General features: G+C 36.2%; 1 protein-coding gene across 1 annotated transcript in view; it reads left to right on the forward strand.

Moving 5' to 3' along the window:
• Positions 1-1,815: 1,815 nt before the first annotated feature.
• Positions 1,816-25,796, forward strand: part of LOC104158702 (RNA-binding Raly-like protein) — a gene marked incomplete at both ends in the record, with an annotated part of 47,471 nt that continues 23,490 nt past the window's right edge. Inside the window, 3 exons of the mRNA XM_009696421.1 lie at positions 1,816-1,898; positions 4,018-4,093; positions 24,523-24,555. Of these exons, the coding sequence (XP_009694723.1) occupies positions 1,816-1,898; positions 4,018-4,093; positions 24,523-24,555 (192 nt within the window). The remainder of the gene's footprint in view (positions 1,899-4,017; positions 4,094-24,522; positions 24,556-25,796) is intronic.

Raw genomic sequence — 25,796 nt, forward strand, 5'->3', positions numbered from 1 at the left:
ATTTAATTTTATAGTATAGATGTAGCCTGAGAAACACGTCCTGGATTTGCATCAGGAAACCTCAAAGTTGCAGTTTTGATGGGTTGAGCTAGTGCCTGTTGAAGCTTCTAGTTTAAGGCATTTGTTTTTGTGAACCAAAATGGTTGATTGGTTTTAGTTGGTTTGTTGTTTTTCTTTGATAAAAATTTTGAAGGAAACTGAAGGGCAGGTATACTGAGAAGTACTGAAATACTTCTAGAGTATGAATACTCTTCAGGCATCCTTCCTTACACTTAAAATCTGTTTTAAAGGCAACTGTTGTCTTTAGGATCAGACTCTCAGATTGCTTTGGAAGCAAAACTGTGAGCAAAGCCTCAAGGTTAGCTGATATTGCCTCTCTAAAAATGGGAAGGTCATGCACCAGAGCGGTCATTACTCTGCTGCCTAGAAGAGGTAGGCAGACATTGGTAGGAAATGGTGATAGATGAAAGGTAGATCATGCTGTGTTCAGTTGCTCTTTCAGACAAATTTAGGTAGCCACTGAATACAATCACTGCTCTCTCTAAATGATTTGTGTATTTTTTTTATAAGCAGATTTTATTTCTTATTGTTTGCTAGCCACTATTTAGTATAATAAGAAACAAAAATACCATGTTTGAAATTAGATATATTCTGCTGATGACACAGAATCTTGAATGAAATCTAGATCTCATACCTTAACTAACCTCTGCTCTGTTAACAGTAATAGATAGAACTGAAGATGCATTTTTTTTAATAAAGGAAGTAATCTCATTTGATTTTGAAAGCACAGAGAGAGCAGGCTGCTGAGTTACAATGTGACGTCGTCTGTACAGTCACTTTTCTATGCATAGTGATTTGTTATTATTTTGAATTTCAGTGTTGAATTTATCTTAAAGTTGATTTCTAAGTGAATATTTATAGTATATGAGCAGAGAAAATAATGTGAGAGTCCCTGAGCTGCTCCATTCCCACACAGAAGCAATGTGAATGTCTGTGTCCTCTGTCAAGTTGCCTGGCTCATATTCATGCACAAGCGCAGTAGCTAATTTTACAGCATAGGGAGTGATATCTCTCTGCATTCCTTGGGGTGGAATCATTAGCGTAGGTAAATCTCTGTGCTGCAGCCAACAAATTTATTTGACACACAGTTTATGACCTGGTAGATGTAAATGTCTGCTGTGAAACTACTGATGGATGAAGGAAGAGAGCAAGTTATCTCACAAGATTTCCAGTTGGGCTAGAAATAATCTATCCTGTGAAATGTTGACAAGTTCACTTCTAATCTTAGTTAGAAAATTGAAGTTGGAGTAGATAGTGCTGAAAAATAATGGGGTGAAAATCTGTTCTAACTTTTCAAACCATTTCCTACATCCATTCTTAACTTACTACAATGTGCTTAGGGAGTTGCAGAGCTATTCAATCACTTTCATATTAACAGAAAAGCCCCATGTGCACAGTTTTTCGATGAACTATTTCCTGTGTTAAAGAGAACTTCTGGCTATTACTGTCTGTATAACACAGTTCACTGTTTTCTGCTAGTACATTTAGAGATTTATCTAAGTGTGAGGGACTCTTAACTGATTTTGAACAGCTTTACAGCTGTGTTTTCTTACAGCGTTACCTTTCTGACAGTAGTTGATTAAAATGAAGGGAACATGTAACAGCATTTATTCTTCTATACTACTTGTCTTTGTTAAAAGTGGGTGTTGCAGAGCTGCAAATGTAGGTCTACAAGAATAATCGTCAAGATAATACTGATCTGTCCCAGAAGGATGTGAAAATTTTTTTAAAGTCCTTTAATGTTCTTATGCCTAGGAATAGTGACCTGGGCTGTAGCTCTGAAACAGAAGCAGATGAGCAACATAAAAAATATGTGGAGATTAATCCCACAGCCTCAGGTATTTCCCAAGAACAGATTATAATTCTGCTTTTTTTTCCTAAAATCTGGCCTAGTTGTAGTAGGAGGTGGTGATAGTCAATACAGTCAATGACCTTAAAGCTGACATATTAAAATAGTGTGGAAAGGTCTAATTATTGTAAAGGTCACAGGATAAAAATTTTGTTCCAATTCTGTTATTTCCAGGAGCCAATGGAAATGCCGTACAGCTATCAAAATTCCTCAGTGGCCTTCAGCAACGCTAGATGTTTACTTTGTTGGGTCAACATTAGCAGAATTTATATTTCTTTAAATAAGGGAATTGTAGCTGAATTTTTAACATGGAAGAGGAAGATTAATATATATTTCATAAAGCACTTGCTTAAAATTAAGGGCAGGAAAGCATTTTATAGAGGTATGAAAACTGTCTCCAATATTCACCCAGCTTCAGAGAGATAAGTAGAACAATAAATACAGTATTTTATGGAAAACTATGATTTAAGAGTAATACAATTCCCACAAAAGGAACTACAATCAGATTTAATTCCAAAATGCTTTATATGGAGAAAAATTTACCAAAAACTGTATTTTATATGATAGTTCTACACAAAACCTTTTCTTTTCAGGACTTTGTATAATTTTAAATAAATGTTGGTTTAGCTCAAAAATACCAAATTTAAATGGAAAATATGTTTAAAATTCTTTCAATGTTTGAAGCATGAAATTTCCAACGGAAAAAGCTTTTCTCTGAAAAAATCTGAGGGACGTGTATTTTCCGCTTTGTGTGAAATAAAAGTATCCAGTCAGTAACTCTCGAGCTTTTACTGCAGCTTTTGAGGTCAAGAATAGCTTAATTAAAAATGTCTGGGCTTTTAGCACCACTGCACTGGGCAGTGATGCTTCTTCATTCTACACCTCAGCTTTCTATGCCTCTTCTCCCTCTACCACACTCAATTTCAGGTTAAACATAGACTTTACAAAGACCATGTGCTTTCTTGAAAGTCTTGATCACCAAGTGATATGTTGTTCTGTCGCAGCAATTTTACACTGAGAGAACGCTGATGATTTTGTTGAATGTTACTTTTTCCTATATTAGTGAAACCGAGGAGAGTTTTAGCTGTAGCATCACTCAGATGGCATGGAATTTGTTTCCTAATCAGAAGTTTTGCTTTATCCATGTGTTTTGTTGTAATGTCGACTTTGCAACACTCCATCCGAGGGGGGGAGCTTTTTGACATAGGTTTGTGTTTATATAGACAGCTTCCTAAGCTCAAGCAAGATATTCTCTACAGAAGGGTCAGTCCTTCTTTCTCCATGGGTAATTGTTACAAGCAATCAAAATGATGGACATTTATTTCCTGGTATGGCTTTGAGTATGATTCAAAATAAAAGAGTAGTTTGACAACCAGCATGACTAATGTCTATATAAGCTTGACATATTTTTAAATTTCAAGGATAAATGCACAGCCATAATGTAAGGGAACTTTTAATAAGTGTGCACAAGATTTCTGATGTTGTTGAGAATTATTAATACCTGCCTAAGATAAAGCATACACAAAAACAGATTTTCTCTTTCTCCATACAATTTTTAAAGCCAGTGTGTTTCTATACTCAGGACTAAAAAAAAGGGGAAAAAAATGTATTTGGGGTAGGAAATAGATACGCTTTTACTCGCTTTTGAAAAATCTGGTTTTGAGTCGGCAGTGAAATGGCACTTAAAGATCTGTGTGCATTCTCTAGATCCTAAAGGGGAACACTTCAGAACCATTGTAGTCCTCCACAAGAGAATTTCACTTGAGATCGTAGTTTCTCTCAACATCTAAGTTACCATTCAAATCTCCTTCTGTAATAGAAATACATTGTTGGCTTCAGCTTCATGAGTGGAAACTCATGTATGTTTAAAAAACATCTTTCTCTCTATTACCAATAACTGACATTTTGCCTAAAATCCTCATGCATTACAGTAAGAATTTTTAGGAAAGTTCTATAACATCAATTCAGAAATGGTAAAAACTAGACAGGTGGTTTTGGTATGCTGTCCATTTTCACTGTTACTCAATTTCAGTGTCTTGAAGGTGTCTTTGCAAACTCACTCTAACTTCCAGATGTTTGGCTTACTAATGTCAAATGTTTGCTTTCAGATATCAACATGGCAGGAGAACCAAAACCATACAGACCAAAACCTGGCAACAAGCGGCCACTTTCAGCACTTTACAGGTAAGTGAGATTTCATCTTAACTAAAATTCAATTTTTATCAGAAAAATTATAGTAACCTGAAATGTATCTACCAATGTCACTAGGTAGCCCACGAATGAGACAAAGGAATTTTTTTTACATTCACTCTTTGAAGTTCATAGGAAATATAATCAGGTTCCCGTACACACTGAAAGGTTTTGAATGTGAGTGAAAGAGCCAGTATTATAGTGTCTGATACTACGTGTATCTGTTGACTCATTCCAAAGTAAAATGTTCCAACTTACGGTGATAAAGACTGTCCATATGATGCCTGTCTTAAAAAACTAAGGCTAAGTGGGAGTAAGCCCAGCAAACAAAATGCGTGACTAATAATTAGATCCAGTGATCACAATATGCACATAATGCCCCTCTTTTGGTTGGAAACAAACACCAGAACTTCTGTTTGCTGCAAAAAAAAATTAAAATACTCGGGATATTTAAATGATAATGCAGACATTCAGAAGAATAAATAAAACTAAATCAGTTGGACCAGAATTATATTTCTTAGTGAAAATATCCTATGTTTTACTGAGGCCAAAAACCTGGTCTCTGCCTGCTCAGTGTTCACACTGTGGATGTTATTTGCCAATGCAAGAACAATGCAAAGGAAGGGGCTGCAGCTTTAAACTGTAAGAGGTATTACACATAGAGTCTTGTGATACTAAAAAGCTATTCGGAAAGATGTTCGACAGTTGCACTCCTTTGGGTTGAAGTAGCAAAATGCAATTGCCTTTCACAGGTCTTGTTCCAGGGCTGCTAAAGCCACTGGGGTTGTACCTGGTGAATGTTAAGTGCTGTAAAACCCCACCTGAGTGCTCAGTCTGGAACTCAAGCTTTGAATTTAAATATTTTTTGCATGAAAAAGTTGTTTGTTTATTTATTTGTTTATACACTGGTAATTTGATTTTCCCTCCATACCTCCTTTTACTTTTTCTGAAGTGAAAATGGAAGTGCAAGAGAAAAGTAGCAGACTTTAAGCCCATGTAAAAGCGTAATGTTTAAGAAAATTATAATGAAGTAGACAATAAAGTTATAAACCTATAATTTACTAAACCTACTGACAAAAAGACTGGTGTAGTGATTTCTGAAGTGTTTATTAATGTCCCCACTTCTAGCACTGCAATCAATAAATTTTTTTGTTCTTTTTTTTAAATTGAGTACTATTTCAGTTTTTAATTGTTATGGCTATGGTCTCGTTCTTGTGACTTTTTTATTTGCAGGGATCAGTGAAATAGCCAATAATTTCAGAGCAACAGAACTGGTTTCTTATTGATTTGTGCGTCAAGGGTGAGAACTAACTTTTAACAAGACTCGACTTCTTCCCTGGGTGTTCAGGAGGCATTGACAGCGTCTTTCTCCTCTTCCTAGGTGTCTTTCTTCATACAGCTTGTACAAACTTGAAGAAACCCCCACATTTGTTTCAAAATCAATTAAGCTGAGTGAAGCATTACAGATTGTTAGGGGGATTGACAAGCAAACACGCACACGTGCATTTCTGCTCAAGAAACCTCACTTCTCACAAAAGTGCTACAGAATTTATGCTCCAAATCCATTAAAGGAGTTAGGGCTGATTTCTACTGTGGCTGAAATGCAGATAGACTGGCTCTGAGACCAACAGCTCAGCAGTGAAATCAGACACACTTGAGCAGGACTTTTTCAAACTTGGTCTGGTCTGAAAGCTTCAGATGGAAATTCAAGGGTGGGATCTCAGAATAAGACAGCCAGGAGCATTTTAGATCTGAGCCTGCTTGCTACATAATAGTAATGTTAAGTTTTATCATATAGTTGCCCTTAGCTGAAATGATGGAAATATTATTTTTGGAGAACAGAACCCCTGTTTTATCATTACTCTCAACTGCAAGCTGTTAAACTCCGTAGGTGTTACTGGTAGCCATGGTCTACTGTGTCCCTGTGCCACTATTTCAAAGGATTTTTGAAGATGTTCTGTGGTTTCAGGCATTTATGTACACTTCTACCTCTGAGCTTCTGAATGGTTTCTCACAAATACTTGCTCTACAGACAAAATAGGGATAAGAGAGGGACCTGTGGAAAGTTCAAAGGGAACTTTAAAGAGAAAAAAAATCTTAGGTTGTGTCCTTTCATGAGTCTAGTACAGACTATTTCTCTAGAAGATTAGGAGAGGCTTTTCTGAGAAACTAACAGAAGCCTTCACCTGATGGTAACGGAGAGTATCTGTTAGCATAATAGTATGTGAGAAGATCAATGGCTTATAAAGTTCTTGACAACACTGAGAACATTTACTTATTTCAAAACATTGTACTGTGTCTGGCTGGGATGGAGTTAACTTTCTTCATAGGATCCCTTATGGTGTTGTGTTTTGGATTTGTTACTAAAATACACCAATGTTTTAGCTGCTGCTGAACAGTGTTTGCACAGAGTCAAGTCTTTCTCTTTTTCCTATTCTGCCTTCCCAATAAATAGGCTGGGGGTGGACAATAAATTGGGAAGGAATACAGCTGAGACAGCTGACCCAAACCGGCCAAAGGGGTACTCTATATCATATAACATCATGCTCAGAAACAAAAAAACGGGGAGGTTTTTCCTTCTAAAGCAGCTGTTGCTTAGAGACTGCCTGAGCTGCTTGTGGGAGGTGGAAAGTAATTGTCTTTGCATCACTTGTTATTTCTCTCCTTCCCTTATTACACAGCATTTATCTCAACCCATGAGGCTTTTTCACTTTTACTCTTCCTATTCTTTCCTTCATCCAGATAGGGGACAATGGTAGGGGAGTGAGATAGTGACCCTCTGGGTGTTGAGCTGCTGGCCAGGGTCAACCCACAAGATGGTGAAAGTTAAGAGGGAAGTGGTTACTTTAGATTTGATTTTGACAAAGACAGGCATTGGTTAAAAATTTAGTTGTCACAAAGTATTCACTGTGAAAAGGGAGGACTGAGAGCAGTAGAAATAGGATAATGGCTTTCAGAAAGGACAGACTTCAATGAACTCAGAGGATTGGTAAGTAGGATACCTTGGAAAGAAATTTTAGGGACAAAAAGAGTGCAGAAAATCTTGCATTGACTGTGCTTAAGGTAGAGCAGAAAATTCTCCTGAAGCTGAAGCAGCAGAATAAAGGAATAATATGGCAGCATCGAGTTCCTTTAACACCCTGAAAAGTGAAAATAAATTGTACAAAATAGGGAATCAAAACCCCATGACCGGAAGTGAGTAGAAAAGAACAGCAGTCATCTAACAGGCTGTCAGAAAGGCTAAGGCACAGAACAATATAAAAGGCAATAAAAAGATTGTCATTAGGGTAACTTCCTCTGCTTTTTTATACTGCTGTTACTCAGTGGGAAGGACAGCAGATAGTAGATGGTACAGAAAAGGCTTCTTTAACTTTAGCAAAAGAGAGTAATTGACCAGCTATTTAAGAAAATCTATTTTAACCAGAGGGCATAGAATAAAAGAATTGGCTAACCAGTATTTAAACAAGTGAATTAAATGGAAATAGTATGATAAGATTCACCCTAGAGTGTTTAAAGGACTAGCTGAATCTGTGTGTGGACTGTTACTGATTGTTTTCAAAAACTTATGGAGGTCATGTAAGGTAGAAAACCAGTGGGTATGGACAGGTATTATAGCTATTTTTAAAAAGAGGAGGACCCACAAAGTTTTCAGGTCAGCCCAGCTTTGATTCCCAGAAATATACTAGAACAAATTATTAAACTATCAATTTATCAACACCTAGAGGATAATAAGATGGAAGAAAAATTGGGAGCTAATTATGTTGAAGCAATATAATTTCCTTCTCTGACAAGACAGCTGATTTAGTGGATAAAGAGGAAGCAGTAGATGTGCTATATGCTAATTTAAACAAGCTTTGACACTTACCTTGTGGAGTTTTCATAAGCATGTTCAGGAAACAGCTAGAAGAAACTGTCTTGAGGTAGACATACAACAGAAAAACAGTGACTGTGTACAACATAGTATTAAGGATAACAACTATTGTTAGTTCAGTCTCCTTTGTTACAGATTTTTGAAGAGTATTTTTGGATATTTGAGACATTTAAGAACAGTTTTAAGGTAAGCAAGCATAAGTGCTGCACAGGGTTGCATGATATTATTTAGTGTGAAGTGCTTGAGACTTCAGACTTGTTCAAAGTGCTCTGCATCTCTGAAAAGAAACCTGCATCACATTTATAGCTGGATGTGCACATGAGTGATTAATACAGAGCAACCGAAGTCTATGATGTGTTATAGCCACATAATTTGCTTATGTGTCCAAGTTAGATCCACTTTTGACTGGAATAGTATAAGAATACTTTGTCATGCCTCAGTTCAGGATCTACATTCCTTTTTTTTATTCTTTATAGTTTTATAATCTGTGTGGAAGTAATCTCATTTAACCTCACCTATGTGAAATTTAGCATGAGCCTACAAATGAGACACACCATTTTTTTTCAGCTGTAGAAATAATGAGATGCAAGACAGACAAGCATATATAATTTCTTCTTCAACTTATTCAATCAGTCATTCACATATCCAAGCTATCCTTTGTTCTTCAGTTTATTTTTCCACTTATTCTTCTTTTCACATCTTGTTGATACTAGCATTCCTGGTACAGTTTATAGAAAAAAAGGCCACAATTAAAAGTGACACAGAATTTAAAAGGCATCAGGGACCCAATGAAGTCAGCAAAAGCTTTTGTCATTCATGGGACTAGAATTCACTTCCACTTCTTCTTCTTCTCTCTTGAATGTAATTTAATACTCTAATTCCTACCAGATGAAGATCCCTTTGACCACAACCCTTGACTGCTGGAGAACAGACTTGCACTGCTTGGAATAATGCCATGGGACACTGTCCCAGAGAAAAGAGGGGGCCAGGAGAGTTGGCTGAATTCCAAGGATCATCTCCTTCAAGTTCAAGAATGATTCATGTTGATGAAGAAGAAATCAAGCAAAGGTAGCAGGTGCCCTACACAGATGAACAAGGACCTCCTGAAAAAATTAAAACACAAAAAAGAGGCTTAAAAAAATGGAAATAGCAAAGAGTGGCCTGAGAGGTATACAGAGACACTGTCTAGGCATGCAGGGATGGAGCTGGAGTGCTGTGGGAGCAGGTTAATGTCATTGCAAGGCTGTTCATTCCATAACTAAAGAACTTCCATTTTGGATTAGGCCTTAAAAATACTTGGAGAACAGAAAGATTTAGGCTTTGCTTCAGAAAGTTGCTAAACACATTATTAACTTTAAGCGTACTTACTGAACAACTGAAGATATGCTCAGGGTGGTGTTCAGGAATCAGCTTAAATCTAAAATTGCTGTTAGTTCCAGCAGCATTCCTCCTGATTTGCATTGCTGTTCAGTATGTGAGGGGGGACCTAAATCCCAGAAGGTTCAAAATCATTGTGAATTTCCTTTTTAAGAACAGCACTTCTGCAGAAAACCAAATGCCTGACAAATCTGTATCTTAAAGTTATTTTACATTTTGTCATTTAGGTTTAGCCTCAAGCAGAAGTTAATTTTACTGGCTAATCTTCATATCTTTGAAACACAAGGTGAAGATTAAAGGTATTGACACAAATGTGTTAGAGCACTCTTTGGAAGCATTGTTGTGGTAAAATAAAGGATCACACTTTGTCTTTTTAATTTAGTGGTGTTTTGATCAGTATTTCACTAAAGCAGTTCTGTGTCAGCATACGAAAATCCATGTACTGTTTTTTTTCCTCTGGGTTTATGCCCTAACATACCAAAGTAGAATCAACTCCAACTACTCTAATGGATCAGCATTCCATTTCTCTGCATCATAAAGAATATTTTAACTATTTATTGTTCATTTCAGTCCACCACCATGTTATATGATGTGTTAAATTCATGTCTGAAAGATCTTTCTCCATTTTGGAGGTCTTTGCTGGGGTTATTAAAACAGGACGAGGCTGGCCTTGCCTCAGGACGGACTCACCATGTCCCCTCTGTGGGGCTGTCAGCATGGGGGTTGGCTCAGAGTCTTCTCTGGCACCCCTCTAGCAGTAACAAAGGTGGGCGGATTTGAGAAGAACAGGAGGGGCATCTATTTTTGAGTTTCTTGAAATAATGAAAAGATTGTGCTACAGGCTAGCAGAGTGGTGAGATTTTTAGTGGCATGAAAATGAGTGTGGCTACTGCAGGCCCTGCTGCGAGAGGTGGTGGCGGGGACTTGCTGGAGATCACATGGGGCATGGGGAGCCAAAACTAGTGCAGTGATACTGGTACAACTGGGAGGGACTTGGGAGCAAACTGTCCCAGATCACACCCGAGTCTGCTTTCTGAGAAAACTAGTTTACCAAAGACGAACCCCCCGAGAGTGAACTAATATTTGTACAACATAGGAAAGCATGGGACTAGGAGTTGGAAGAAAACTGGGAAGGCAAGTTACTCGGCACTGACGGGATATCTAGTCACTCTTTTTGCTCTACACAATTTAATATTGTAGTTGACCTATAAACATTTCCAAGACCAATTTATCTAAGACTCCTAATGTGGATTATTTTCACTCTTACCAAACTCCAAGCTTCTTTATAAGGCCACAATAAGCGAAATTGGCTTTGCCCCAGTGCCACATCTTGAAGGCCAGTGAGGAGTTACTCAAGCCCCACTCCTCCCAGTATTCCCATTGCTGGCTGAGCATGAAGCTGTCTAGCCTGGGCCAACTGAGGCATGTCGTGGAGTGAGACAATTAGCAGGATGGATTTAATGGACAGATTAACAAGACCAGAAAATAATAAGTGAAATCGCCTCTCACCATGTTGCCTCAGCTGGCCCGATCTTCACCCAGGGGTGGCTGGATTCCGGCACCACTGCCCGTCTATAGCACACGGTGGCCCTGACAAAGGCGTCCGTTGAGGACAAGTTCTTTCCAAGCTGGTCTCTGAAGTTTCAGGCTGATGGTTCAGTGCTCCCTGAGTAGTATTAGATACCACAGTCATTTCCCATTCCCAACAGCTCCTCCAAGCAATGCAATTGAAATGTATATTCGGCATGCTTGATTTAACATGCTACTAATTAGCCATATTAAACAGCCTTTACTTTACAGTTTCATAAGTCCCATGGCCTCTGGAGGAAATTATTTTATTTAAATGTCTAATATTAATATACTGGAAAGAGACCCTCTTTTATTTACAGAGTATGATTATGTTTTTATACCAAAGTTTTATTTTTCTTTGACAAAAATACTTTATCAGTTTCCTCAGTACATTTTACTTTTATAATCTCCATCACAAAATGGATTGGATTATGTTACACATCTTGCATTTCCTTTGGTTTTGCAGTTTTATTTCATAGCAGAGGCTTAAAGAATTGCTTACAGTTTTACTCTACTTGCTCTCTGCTTGTCAGATTTATTTTAAGATACCATTTATAGAGTTTGGTGTGGTTTAGTTTGCCTCTCGGTCCACAGAGCCATCCATTATTTTGAGTTGTTTTTCTGAGCACTCCTGGGCGCCCTTCATTTCAGTAGAAAATGTGAAAGGCACAGTGATGGGCAACGTGATCGCTTCTTCCAGGGTAGAAGGCTTCTTGACATCATTCCTCCTATTTGAAAGCATAACATAAACTCAACAAATTCTGTGCCAAACAAGCATTACTATTCTATTTGAATACTGCAGTATTTTGCATAATTGCTGCTGTAGTGTGCCATTGGCAGTGTAGTAGCAATATTCTTTAACCTACTGGCATATAATAAAAATAACTGCAAGTATAAGATCTTTCTTGATTGAATATTGTCCTAGATTTCCAACAACTTGCCTCTTTACTCCTTCTTTTTCTTAATGCATTTGTGTGTCCATTTTTGTCACTGGCCTACAAAAGCCTAAAGATACAGTCCAGACAACAGAAAATAAACCTAATCAATTATTTTCTGATACTTTACATTTGCATTAAATTATGATTATGCCTCTTACTTTATTCTACATACTGAATGAAAAAAAATCATTTATGCTTGTGGAACATAATCTCTTGATGAGTACATCATATTAAGATTACATAGTGTGATATTTCTTTTGAATCAAAGTGCTGCTTTTTTACAGAAATGTATCTTCTTGATGCTTTTGATTACCTTCCTTCATGAAATAAGCTATTTTATTTCAGTGCAATGGAATGAATCTAAGATGAGTGTTGCTTTACAGCTCTTCTCCTGAGAAAAGATCTAGCTTCCATAAAATATTTCTAGGCAAGTTTAAATGGCGATAATTTTAAGTCCAGTAGGATATTATTTACATTCATTTCATCAAATGTTCTCAGTGATCACATCAGAAGCAGTCATTACTGTACAGAAAAAATGATCATTTAGTCTGAAATTCTCACTTAAAATTCACAACAACCAGTGCAAATTTTGCTTGTTTCAAGAACTTAAGTAGTCTTCTCAATTATATTAAAAATGTTAAAAGACACAAATATAAAGCTACAGCAGATCCAGTGATTCAGTTTGGTCTGAATTTTTGTTTATTTTCTTTCAAGGAAAAAGCCCCATGTCAAACAACTAATATCTTAAGAATAAGAATTACATCAGTGTAACTGCAATCGATTTGGTCCCAGAGATGTTTAAAGAACAAATCCCTGTGCTCAGAGGGGTTGGGAGAGCCAGCCAAGGACCTAAGTTTGCCCTTTCACATGATCCAGAGCATGAATGTGCAGCAGTTGATAGGTTTAGAGAGGGGAAAATGGATGGTATCTGGTGCTCGGTAACAGCCAGGAAAACCTTTGCTTCTGGAGACAAATCACAGACAGATTAAAAATTCAAAAGATTAAAATATATCAAATACGCTTGTTATGTTGATTTGTTCATTCAGTTATATTATTCCTAATCTGTGTGGTAACTCCAATAACAACTAGGACAACAAAAACGTCATCTTTTTTTCTTTTTTATAAATCTTCCCCTTCGCTACTTTAAAAATACTTCTAACTACCTTTTAGAATCTCTCTCTAGTGACTAGGGCAGATATTCCTTCTCAGGTTATCAGTATATCATCAAACTTACATTTTTCTCATGTATGTTTGTATTCACGTTGCCGAGAGTTTTTAAACTATGATCTTGTCTTAGATTTGTTTTGAAGTATGTATGTCCTACATAGACTTAAAGACTAGCACTTGCCTTTGTTCCCATATTCCCTCAAGTTATTCTTTAGACTTACAGTCTTTTCTCAGTTTATTTTTTTCTTTGTTAAGAGGAAGACTGTGACACCAGCTTACACACATCTGCAGAGAAGCTGCATCCCTTTTCCTAGCTTAGTACTTTTTCTCTTGCAGAAGATGATATATGGTACAACATGACTGATGTTTTCTTCCACAAAAGCCCAGACACCATAATCACACTCTTGCTCAGAGATTAGCACGTTTGGAGAAGGATAGCCTGTTCTCTTATTACTGCTTTTTGTTTTTCCTGATGTTTAACCTTCTTTCTTACTTTTTTCATCTCTTACGAAACCTGAAGCAATACGCTATAGCTAAAGTAACTAACTGTAAAACTATCCTATTTTTTTCACGGTTTTTAATCACTGTTTATATCACAGTGGAACAGAAAACATATTCACAACCTTCTGATGGCATTGAAATTATTATGACTCCTTTCTTATCCAAGAATTTGTGCTGCTAATACAAATGAAAAAAACTTTGGCTTATAATTCAAAAAGTAAATTCCTAAAAGATCCAGGGCATTGATGGTTTTGCCTGCAGGCAAAGGGAAATAGTACTTTTAGTAATTTATTCAGTTTAAATTTTGACAGTCTGAGCTCTGTTCCTATCACTTACTACATGTGAGATTTCTACCCTTTATTACTGTATGGCTTCTTGCATTTGATTTAAGGAATAATTAGAATTTGGATTCAGTGTATTCTAGCAGAAAGATGATGTCTTCTGTAAAAACTCAGCTGTGTTTCAGTTAGCTTAAGAAGAAAAAGAATAGTACCTACAACATATTAAAAAAAATCAGAAACAGACACCATGGTCATTTTTCCACATTTGAGTTTTAGTGAAGCAGGCATCATAGAAATAGTATCTGTTTTACAACCACTGCTGTTTGATAAGTGTCTTATTAACTTTATAGAGGTCTTAAAAGTAAGTACATAGGGTTCATGACACAGAATAGAGAAGGGTTTGTCCTAATATCACAAATGAACAGCAGGATTCTTCATTTTCAGGAATTTAGTAAACCCCTAATTGCAGTAGTAATCAGAGATGCAAGGGAAGGCTGTGCTTCAGAGCACCACTTTGTGGGCTCATAATTAGGCATTGGTTCTCACATACTGAAACACCTCTAATTGTATAGAAGGCTGTAATTCAGTCTGGGAGCTGCTGGTGTCCTGCAAGGGCACCGTTTAGGTGGCTTACAAACAGCAATAGAAATATGATGCTGGGTTATACATTTAGTATTCTGTGAATAAATAAGGAAGGCTGGATAAATGAAAGGCTGTAACTTGTTATTTATTTTAAAGTCTTATGAGCAATATCGGAAGAAGAGTTTTAAAGTATACTTGCTTTAAGAGAAAATGGATTGTTAAGTAAGATTACAAATAGCACGAAAGGCTATGCCGTGTGCAACAAGAGGGAAAATAACAACATTATTAACAATGCAGTGAATTATTAACAATGAAATTACCCTACAAGTTTATTTCTTGGTGAATTCTGCTAGTCTTGGAGTATACTGTCTGAAAATATGTTATCCAGCCTGCCAAGACCGATACTTAGATAGTGCTGTTGGTGCATAATGTCAAGTGTAATTTTATTTTTTAAAGAATAGGTTACAAATTGTCTTTTTGGTAGATTATGTTGCTGATATTCCCAGAACTTCTGGCGAAAGCATTGACTATTTTACTGAAAAGTAACAAATTTATTCATAAATGTGGGTGAATTTATTACAAGCCCTAAGAAATGAGCAATTTCTAATATCTATTGGCATAAAAATATGTTGTATTTTTCAGTCTTGCAAGAGTGAGATTATTCTAGGAAACAGCATGACAAATATGAATCATGCATTGTCAGAGCAATACCCCTCCTTTAAGTACTTTTAAGTGTTAGTAGTGTCATTGAGGGAAAAGAAGATTAAGCCTCTACCCTTGGGATCCTCAAAGGCAATGCCTGCATTAACCTTCATCTATTTGTGACTACAAATAGCCATGCACTAAAGTAGTATTGATTGTGTGCATTAGATCAGTCAACATGGTTTTGTTCAGCCCACCCTGATGAACTCATTCTAGACGTTTTTAGACCAGTACATATTGACCTGAATGTTCTTACTCTGATTTAGAGCAGAAGAGGGTCAGATGACATCCACTTCATGCAAAGAATGATTAAAGCTGTCAGAAAGAGGACTTTAAGGTAGATAGCTAAGTACCCCACTATATCTTTTTCAAAATTCTTTCTTTTGTTACGAGCATAGATTTTTGCAAAATTTAGCAAATGTTAGCCTATCACAGGGAAAAACAAATTAAAATTGACAGCAGTGGCATGGAGTTACTTTCATTCTCCAGAGTTAGTTTCCCTTACTTACTTCAATAAAGGTACTAAATTGAGCATGTTTTCAGTTTGGAAAGGGGATCAGAGTTAGGAATGTTCTTACCTGAAGGAAAATGAGTCCTTATTCTTGATTCTTGCAAGAATCTCACTTTGAATCTGAGCATTCATTTCTTCACGACTGGAGACATCACACAGATGTGGTATACAGCTTAAATTCAGTTTAGCTTCCTTATCACTCTATTTGGCTTCAGAAGACTTCTCTTGGATGGTGTGGCATGAAACTGTAGTCCATAACTATCTAAGAAATTGTTCATATGTAGAGTCTGAATTAATTTCTTTCCAAGTCACAATTTAGTTTTTCTCAGACACACTTACCAATATTTATCTCAACCATAAGAATCCACACTACTGTTCATGTTGTCTGTGTGATTTATGGATTCATAGAGGAAAACACAGTAAAGTAAGGTACAAACTATAATCAGCTACTGAAACTCTACTAGATGGATATGATACTATTTTTCAGTTCTAGCTCTCTGAAAATATTGTATTATTATGCAGCCTTAAATTACGCAGAGCTTTTGTGTTTTCCTCTCTTCTTGCTACCTAAAATTTAGGTCACCTGTTAATGAGGACAATTAGAAACTACTTCCTTTACTGTTCTTCCCCATGCTTCCCTTTCCTACCACAATCCCAAAACCCTTCCATCCCATGTGTTATAACAGTAGTGCACTCAGCATTCAACATGACAAAGCACATTTTTACTGATATATCAAAACCAACTTTTGCATATGCTGATTTATGTTTCAACCTAGCCTCTTGCTGTTGTCAAAATTAGCATAGGGAAGAGGCAGCCTCTTTAAAGCGCTTCCTCCCTGTATTGAAAGCTACCTTTTATTCAGTTTTTCAACAGTCAAATTTTAGGGATTATTCTGGACAGATTATTCAGTCACACTCTACTAACTGATGGCTAAAGATTATCTGTCTTATTAAATCATGCAGAAATAAATCCATGGGGTCTCTGAAACATACTTCTGTCAAGAATTTGATGTTTACAAGTTATGTAACAAGATTCAGATTTTGCTAGGAAACCAGTTAAATTTGGTCATACGCTATGTACATCTGTAACACAACTATATCAGGGAGTAAGGCAGAAAAAATTAAAAGCGACAAACCTTGCTTTATCTTGGGCTGACTTTGAAAACCCCCATAATATTGCATCTGATTTGCAGAGCACGGTGCCAGCATGCTCAGTTAGACTGCTTGACATCAGGTACTGCAGACAGTACGCTACGCTAAGTGTTCCCGGAAAACCTTTTCCTGCACAGAGTGCTCTGGCACTACCCTGTCATGGGCTTAGGTGTTAAGCAGAACTGGTTAAATAAAATGTACTGCATCAATAGTCAGTGATTTTTGGAGGTTTTTTAAAATAATAAAACCAAACCAAACCAAACAAAAAAAAAACAACCACAAAACCTATATTTTTGCACGTATCTTTTTGCTGTCCAGACTTATGAAATGCTTAAAGATCATATGATATATATGCTGAGCGAAATATTCCATTCTTTTAACTTCAAAACTTTGAAAAGGGTAAAGACAGCTTCACCTTGCAGCATAATAAATGCAAAGTATTAGTGCAAACCAAACCCTAGGGTAAGCACGAGCACTCATAGACAGAAAATGCTCCAACCATACTGTCTAAGGGGGACCAACCATAACTGTATCACCAGAAATTAGGTTGTGTAAGATCTGCATCACCTACGGGTATATTGGAAAGTTAACTTCTTTAGGGTGCAATTTTTTCCTCATGGGGTTGGGAAAAATCTGATGCTTCAAGAAGTGTTCTAAATTATTATTAATGTTAAATAATTAACCTTGTCAGAAATCATAAGATATTAGGAAAAATATGTCTTTTTTCTCAGTCAGAATGCATAATGTCTTGCAATACTTTCATAAGGAACTAAATATATATTACATATATATTAAGGATCTGCATATAGATACTCTGGTAGCCAAAGGGATAATCTTATTTAAGTAAACCTGTATTTATCCCTAGAGTGTTTACTAGTGTAGTAGCTTACTTATTGAATAAATTCTTCAGTAATTAGCAAAATTTAGTTTTTGTAAACTTAAACATTCCACTTGTGAACTTTGATCAAATTTGGATTAACTATGATCTGAAAGTAGAAGAGATGAAGTATGTGGTGATTGAAGGACATTGCACATTGCCACTGCAATGATTCAGAGGAACTAAAGAACAAAAATGCAGAACAAAGGAGAACCTAAAGTATTTCTGTGTGAGTTGCAACATCAGTTTTTACTGTAACTTACAATATATTTGTGTTCTGGCATAAACTTGTGTTCCTCACATAATAGCTGGTCCTCAAGTGAGATTTTGAGACATGTCAGTAGTTAAAATAGGCTGAAATGGAAGTTAACCTGAAACCCTGGAACAGACGTTGGAAAGTACCTGTGTGCTAAAGACTTCTTTCAAAATAAGAATTAGATGGAACCAGCAAAGGATTACATGGCAAAAGTTATTTCTCAGTTATTTCTCATCAACAGATTGTTTAGACTAGTAGCCTTTGTACTTGGTTTCGCCTATGTCATCGGATGTTTATCCCAGACTTTCATATTCTGTGACTCCAGTGAGCTGCTGCAGACAGATAGCCCCTAAGGTCTGCATACGCAGAAATTTTAAGCTTCTTGTCATGGAACAGAAAAGATCTAAATGACAGAAGCTCCAGCTCCTAGATCACTAGCAGGAATCCCCAGAGTTGGAAGCACCAGTTCCAGCTGGTATTTTCAATGCAGAAGTTCCTATTTAACAGAGGATATGTGGAGGACCTAATAACTTCTACTTGATATGACATTTCCACCGCTCTAAAGCTCCTTCTCATCTTTTAAACTCTCAATTGCTCTCATTTTCTCTCCATCTACTCCCATCCTGTTATAAAATGCTGTGCCCAAAGCTGGCACAGTGCAGCATCTGAGGGATTCATCAGCTCTGAGGAAAGCTGTTTAGTACATCCCCACACTAAACAGTATCCTGTTACTCAGTTCTTGCTCTCTTGAAACTTGTTTTTCTGCAATTTCTAGCCAGTTATCCTCCATTCCATATACGTATAAAGTAGTTTTTATTCTCACTGGACTTATCTTCTCTTTTTTAAATTTCATTGCACTGATTTCAGACTATTTCTCTAATTTATCAAACAAATTTCAGATTTTAACTCTGCTCGCTGGACCGTTTAAAAAACAGCTTTTTGTTATCTATTTGACATGCATAGTCTCTATTTTGTTATTCAAATCATTTATGCAAACCAAAACTGAACAAAACATAGCGCTGAGTGTTCCTAGTATTTAATGTGCCCCTCTTCCCCACTGGCATAATTCTTTGTGCATGGGAATGTTGGGTTTTTTTGGCTTAATGCATATTTACCTTAAGGTAATTAGATTATATTTTCCCAGGTCGAATATGAGACTTTCATATAAGACAATGACAAAAGCTTTAAAAATCAGGCTAAGTCTCACCTATTATCTGTCTCTTCTTCTATCCACTGAGTCAGTTATCATGTCAAAGGAGTAAGTTTGCACTGAGAAATGACATTCATAGTTTGCAGTACTTTGGCTTCCATCCATGGTTTGAGGGATGTATTTTATTTTGTACCAGAATTTTTATGTTTCAATAAATAATAGGAGCATTTAGCTCTGTGGAATAGAACTTCCCAGGGTACTCTTTTATTTTCCTATTAATACAGTATTTGATATTACACAATAGTCGTTAAAATAAAACAGTTTATGTTGTTTTTCTAATCAGAGTCATCAATTGCAATGGCCACCACCAGTTGGAAGTGGAACTTATTAAATTTATTAAGAACAATTGTAAAAGTCGACATAAAGCTGTAAATTATTTCTCCATGCCCTCTGCTTCTGAAACACTTCTGACAGATTAGATCTTCTATACAATTGGTCTAACATTTATTTATTCCAGAATATGACAGTACTTCTTAATAAAATTTGCCAACATTTTTAATAATATTTATGGAAGTTTCAGAAGGCAGAAAGCACTTCTTCCCTAATTCTGCCTGACAATGGTTATTTACATCCAGAAAAATTCTCTTGGATTGAAATTACTTTAAGTCACAGAAACCGTTATAAATAGCAAGGAGGGAAGGAGGGAAGGAGGGGAGGAGGGAAGGATGGATTACCTAGTGTACACTAGCAATGGCTATTTCAGTCTCAACAGACAGAGGAAGTTACATGAAATAATATTTCTTCTGTAAATTAAGATGTGCTTTTATTAGGCCTGCTTGCATTGTATGCAAATATTGGGAGTTACCAAAAGTTATAATGCACATGCTTTAAAAAGGAAAGGAGAGTAATAAAATGTGAGCAATACTGCTTAAAAAATTCTTAAGGAAGATGTTTTCTGATCACTATTGACTGTTGTCTTCAGACCACGAAGTCAACATACAGAGATAAACGCAACCCTGGCTGATTACTGTGAATGGCAAACTACCTCAGTTTCTTTTGAAAGGTCCCTTGACTTGTCCTCGGTTATCATTTCTAAATTAAATCCTTTGAGAAACAGAGTGAGGCATAAATCTGAATATTTTTTGATTTCACATATTTTCGCTACATTTTTGGTTCCTAAAGCTGCACAGCGCAAAGAGGTAGACATGCTTGACAGGTAAATAAGTCAGTCACATCAGTCATACAGAATATACATTAACATTATACAGCCAATTTATCAAGTGACTGAAGTCCAAAATGCTTTTTTAGTTGGCCTGACTTTCCTACATGGCTTGAAGGAAAAGCTTGAATCCTCTGGATTCCTGTTGGAGGTATTAACTCTTCCAATTCCTGCAAAACTGTAATCACTATTCATGCCTTTTACAGTCAAACAGAAAATGTGTGACATCAGGAACACACTCAGGTTATCCTCCTTGGGAATCCTGATTTTAAGATTGTAACCCAAAATCGTGACTCATCTAAAAAAAATTTGGTTCCTGACCATCACTTCCCATGATTCAGTGTAGATAGTATTATTATATTAAAAAGTCAGAATAAGAACTCTAACAAATGCCTTAAATTCCACATGTTTTTCTTACTAGCTCCTTAGAGCTGAAAATATACCATCACTACGAGGAAGAATATATTGATTCATAATGAGTTACCTTGGAGAATGCTTGGCTAAAATCCATTTGCTCACATACAGCACTGATATTGTAGAAATGTTATCCACTTTGTCCTGTAAATAGGTTTTTGGAAAGAGAGGTGAGGATTCTTTAACAAGAAATGATGTTGATTTATGTATCCTGGGTCAGGCCTCAGATGTAAAAAGTCATCTTGCCTGTAATCTTAATAGGACAATTATGCAAGAAAAGTGGAGTTTACTTTGGGATCTTCCTGTCCTTAAGTGATTTCTTTACAAGTCAAAGAGGAATCCACATGCCCTTAGTCTAGTCATGTTTTCTTTTATGTTTTTCTGCAAACCTTGAAAAATTTGTCCATCTACTTGTTCGGTCCTTGTCAAAGATGGGATTTAGATACTTGGCATTAATATAAGCAAACTTAGCAGCAAAGAAAATCTTGAAATACACGATTATGTTAATCAGATCTTGTAAAACGTCTCTCCAAGACAGGTTGCAAGGGGTAAAATACTAAATGGGAAATTTCTAGGATCCTTATTTTAAACAGAGTGTGACACTACTGTAGCATATCAATGAGTATAAATTGATTGCCTATGCCTGTTTGGTTTACAGTGACTGATTTTAATTGAGCAAGTTACGTAGTGTAAAAAACCTTTTTCCTCCTGCAAAAACTTATCCATTATATACAGATAAGAAAGTCAAACTTTTAAGAAAATCTTAGCTCAGAATCAAAGGGAAACACAACCTCAGTCTGCCATGTGCCAGTCAAGCTACTGATTAGCCCGCCTCCCTCCTATTTGAACTGATATATTGCCTCGATATTTTGACAAATCGAAATTTTCTCATGGGAAAACCACTTCAAGAAAGAAGGAAAAATCATATTCACTCCAGCTTCATTACGATTCCTACATAATTAAAACATTATTCCCTTTGTTTACTATCCAACCTAGTATTTCTTGCATTCTTAGTACCTTTCTGCAAGAAAGAAAATTTCTATTTTAACATTTTTCCTGAAGGTGTATGACAGCCCTTCTCACAGCTTATCAGGATTATATCAGGAGATATCAGATTTAATTATGCAAGACTTCCTCAAAACTCTGGAGAATTTGGTGTACTGCAGGCTAGAAAACAAAGGTAAAAAATCTATAATATATATTGATAAATAAAGTATTACCAGTAAAGATGATACAGGATATTACTTTATATGGTGTTACAGTTTTAAAACTTTTATATTAATTTGCTATATACTGAATTACCAATTTAAATAAAAGACCAACACATAATTGTATTCCTTTACTACGAGGAACACGAACTAATTTAAAATAATGCAGCAAATCATCTAAAACCATTTAGTCAAATACAATAGAGAGGGATCAAACCTAGGGCAGCACTATTTAAATCAAATTGAATTCCATCTTGAGAATGGATTTCAAATAGATTTTTAACTGCAGTATTTTGTCCACAGGGCATTCTATCACACACTTTTTCTTTGCAAGTAAAACCCACCAGAATGTCCTTCATCAGGATAGTGCCAGGTCTCTGTTCATTACAAAACTTATGTATTATGAAGTATGTAAATATGTTCTGAGGGTTTAATTCTTTGCTCATTTTGCTTATACTTAATCTCTCGAGCCAAAGACCGGGTACTTCCCAGGCATGGTTCATTTCATTAAGCAGAAAAGCAGGAAGCAAAACAATAACACTAGTTGGGCTTTTCCTCATACACCACAGAGAAGCTGCAAAGGTGGTGCAGATGTTTTCCTGTAATGGTGTGATCCACGGCAGGAAAAGCTGGTTCATGAAGCTGGCATGGTGGTTCCACAGAGCCTGCAGGAGAAGGATGCAACCTCGCACATGAAAGGCCCTGTCACTTTACTGCTCTTTGGCAGTACTGCCTGAGAACAGAGGATGCTAGCCTAAGCATTTTCTTGGTGCTATGAGGGTTTTGGTGCTTGGCATGGCAGTCTGGGAAGGAAAACACTCATGACAGCACCGGGACTGCCCTGGAGAAGCATCCTCCTGATCACAGGGATAGCAAGCTTTGGGCTTCCACTGTGCTTCCAGGTACAGGCAAGTCCATCAGTGATTCCCTCTTCTATTCTTTTACTTCCTTGTGGATCACAACCCCAGAAAGAAATGGTAAGGTGAGGTATAGCCATGAGGACAACAAAAAAAGTTACTATGTTTTTGATGCACTTTGGCCCTTCCTCAAGCCTGGTGCAAGTTGTCCTTACCAATGCTGGAAACCTAACCGCATGAAATTAGTTTTAAAGTACAGCGGGAGATGACATTGTAAATGAAGACAGGCTCCTAAGTTATTTCCACTAGTGGTTCTGGAAAAGAAGTAAATGCTTTGCAAAGCGATGACTTGCAGTATTTTTCAACTAAAGACAAAATCATATAATCCATTCAAAAGCACAGTGACAAGTTCACCTTTTATAAATTCTCTTCTGGATAGATGGTAATAATTAAACTGGTCTATTGACTTGTAAGTTTTTTGGACAAAACCTTTGCTAAATGAATAATGACTGCAAATGTAATTGTTGATTTTTCTAGAAAGAAGATTTGCAGGAAAGGTTCATTCTTAAAACATTAACAAATTATTTACAGTACTTTTGTTTGCAATTAGTCCTGTTTACAGTTCTACTTCAGATATTTTGTTGTAGGATTGAATTGGTTTCAGATGGGAGGGGTCATCAGAAATGAAATGTTCAGTTCCAGATACAATATACTTTCCTTTAGTATAAACACTTCTCTTAAAGGCTACAAAAAGACATTAAGTACCTGGGGTTTTTATTTGCTGTTCTTCCTAACACAGTACTCTCAGTGAAAATTAGCACAACAGAGAACTTTTACGTCATTTGCATACCATGTAACCTCTCAAAATAATTGCGTTGCAAATTTGCTTTAAATATGTTTATAAAAGACCCTTAAGTCACATGCTAATGGTACTAACAAGCAGCTGATATTAGTAAATTCATTGCAGCCAGGACACAGTACAAAATTAAGGGCAGCCCGTTGCAGGTACTGGAGCAGAAATATAGTACGATAACACAGATGAGAATTTTAAAATCTATCCTGGCTGGGTGGAAACTACTAATACAAGAGGCTCCTGCCAGTGTGCAAGTGGTGCAGCTCCTCACAGAGCCAACAGCAACAGCAGGGAGTTGGAGAACCACACTTTTCACAACTGTTTTTAGGACTGGGCACGATTCTGGGTTTACCAAACCAGTGGCATCGAGCTCCAGCACAAGGCTGATTGTGACAGATGTGTCAGAAGTTCTCATGATGAAGAAGCGACCATGTCATGTGAATAGAGCATGTGTGAAAGCAAACAAAATAGGTGTGGAAGCCCTTAAGTCAGGAAAGTTTTTACACCCATACTAAACTTTATGTTTAAAGTTAAAAAAAAAAAACAACAACAAACGTTCTATATCTTCCCTAAGTCATGGCCATCAAGAAAAAAACATTTTACATGAAGAATGTAAGAAAAGGGACAAAGTATTACTTGTTCTTTCTAGATTTTCCATGTAAATACCTGCACAAGTCATCTGAATCTGTGAAACTTAAAGTGCCTAGATGTGCTGCTTTGTAAGTATTCGATTTCCAAACCAAAATTCAGTTAAGTAAATGGGATTTTTTCTGAGTTAAGCTCCTGCCATAATGGATCAGGCCCTTCTTGCTGTTAAATTGTGTACTGGTCACCAAGTAAATTTGATACTGAGAGTGGCTGTTTTAAATTCACCATATAAATGTTCTGAAATACAATAAATTTATACATATTTAAAATTTCTGTTATTCACTTGACAGACTTGAATCAAAGGAGCCTTTCCTGTCCGTTGGGTAAGTAGGAATATGTATATTTCTGTGGATATTTATATATTTGACTGCCATACAGTATAATTTATGAGATTATGTTGAGCATAAACATCCTGTTTCAACATTAAGGTTATTTACTATACCTAAACTTAGAAAGAGTATTTATTAGTCAATAAAGTCAGCAGTTGTGGATAACTCCCTTCTTAAAAAATACTAAGAAGTATGTTTGCCTCTATTGTCTAAGTAAAATTTATATGAAAATACATGTAGAAGTTAAATGTTACATTGAAAGTTAGTTGGTTTATTATTTTGTTTTCACTGATCTTTCAGTCAGAAATCATTTCAAATACTTTCTTTACCACTTGTCTAAGCCCCAGAACAAATAACTGATAGTTTCTTTTAAAATAAAAATTTTATGATATTTCAATAACAGAAATAAAATCAAATTCATAAAATAGGAAAATATAAAATTTTAGCCTAATTGTAGATCATTACATTGATTTACATATTACATCTGTTGTCTTCATAGTCTTACAGCCACTTAAGCAATTATATGGTCTATATATTAAAATTATTAACTCATCTTTCTAAAAACTTATTTTTAAATGTGACATATTCTGGAAAAAAAAAAAGTATCATTCTTTTATAAAATGTAGACCATTATATATATATATTAAAGGTAAGTATCTGTATTTTACTTCTGGATCTGAAGTTTATTTTTCATGCACTGCTTTCCTTTTAGCTTCTTTCCTTAAAACTTTCCTAAGTTTCCTAACATTCTCACTCCCTGTTTTCCTTCAGAACTGTATATTCTTTATATCTCTTCATTCTCATTTTTCTTTTTTCACAACACCATGCTTCATGCTACCAAGAACATAAACTGCAGACAAAAGATCCCATTCAAAATAGCCATTCAAGGGTTAATTCTACCATGCAAATATCAGTAGCTTCCAAATTGTTTTATCAATCAAAAAAATGGTTCAAAAGATCAGAAAAATGGTTCAAATTCTGAAGTGCGAGTTAAAGTTAGCAAAGCAAGTGTGTCAGTTATGGACAGAGAAACTCAACAAATCAGCATAAGCAGGTTTGAGAGATGTCTCGGTTTCTATAGCATAAGATAACTTTGGTTTGTTCGAGTATATTTTGAATTAACTGCTTGCCTTTTCTACTTTCCACCAATTTAAAATTATTGAAAAGTATGCTAAATGCTGGTCAGATTTGGGGGTGGGAATGTGTGCTCTTGGTCCGCATGCTTTGAAATGTCC

Source organism: Cariama cristata, unplaced genomic scaffold (genome assembly GCF_000690535.1).
Source record: "Cariama cristata isolate BGI_N322 unplaced genomic scaffold, ASM69053v1 scaffold8993, whole genome shotgun sequence".
NCBI lineage: Eukaryota > Metazoa > Chordata > Aves > Cariamiformes > Cariamidae > Cariama > Cariama cristata.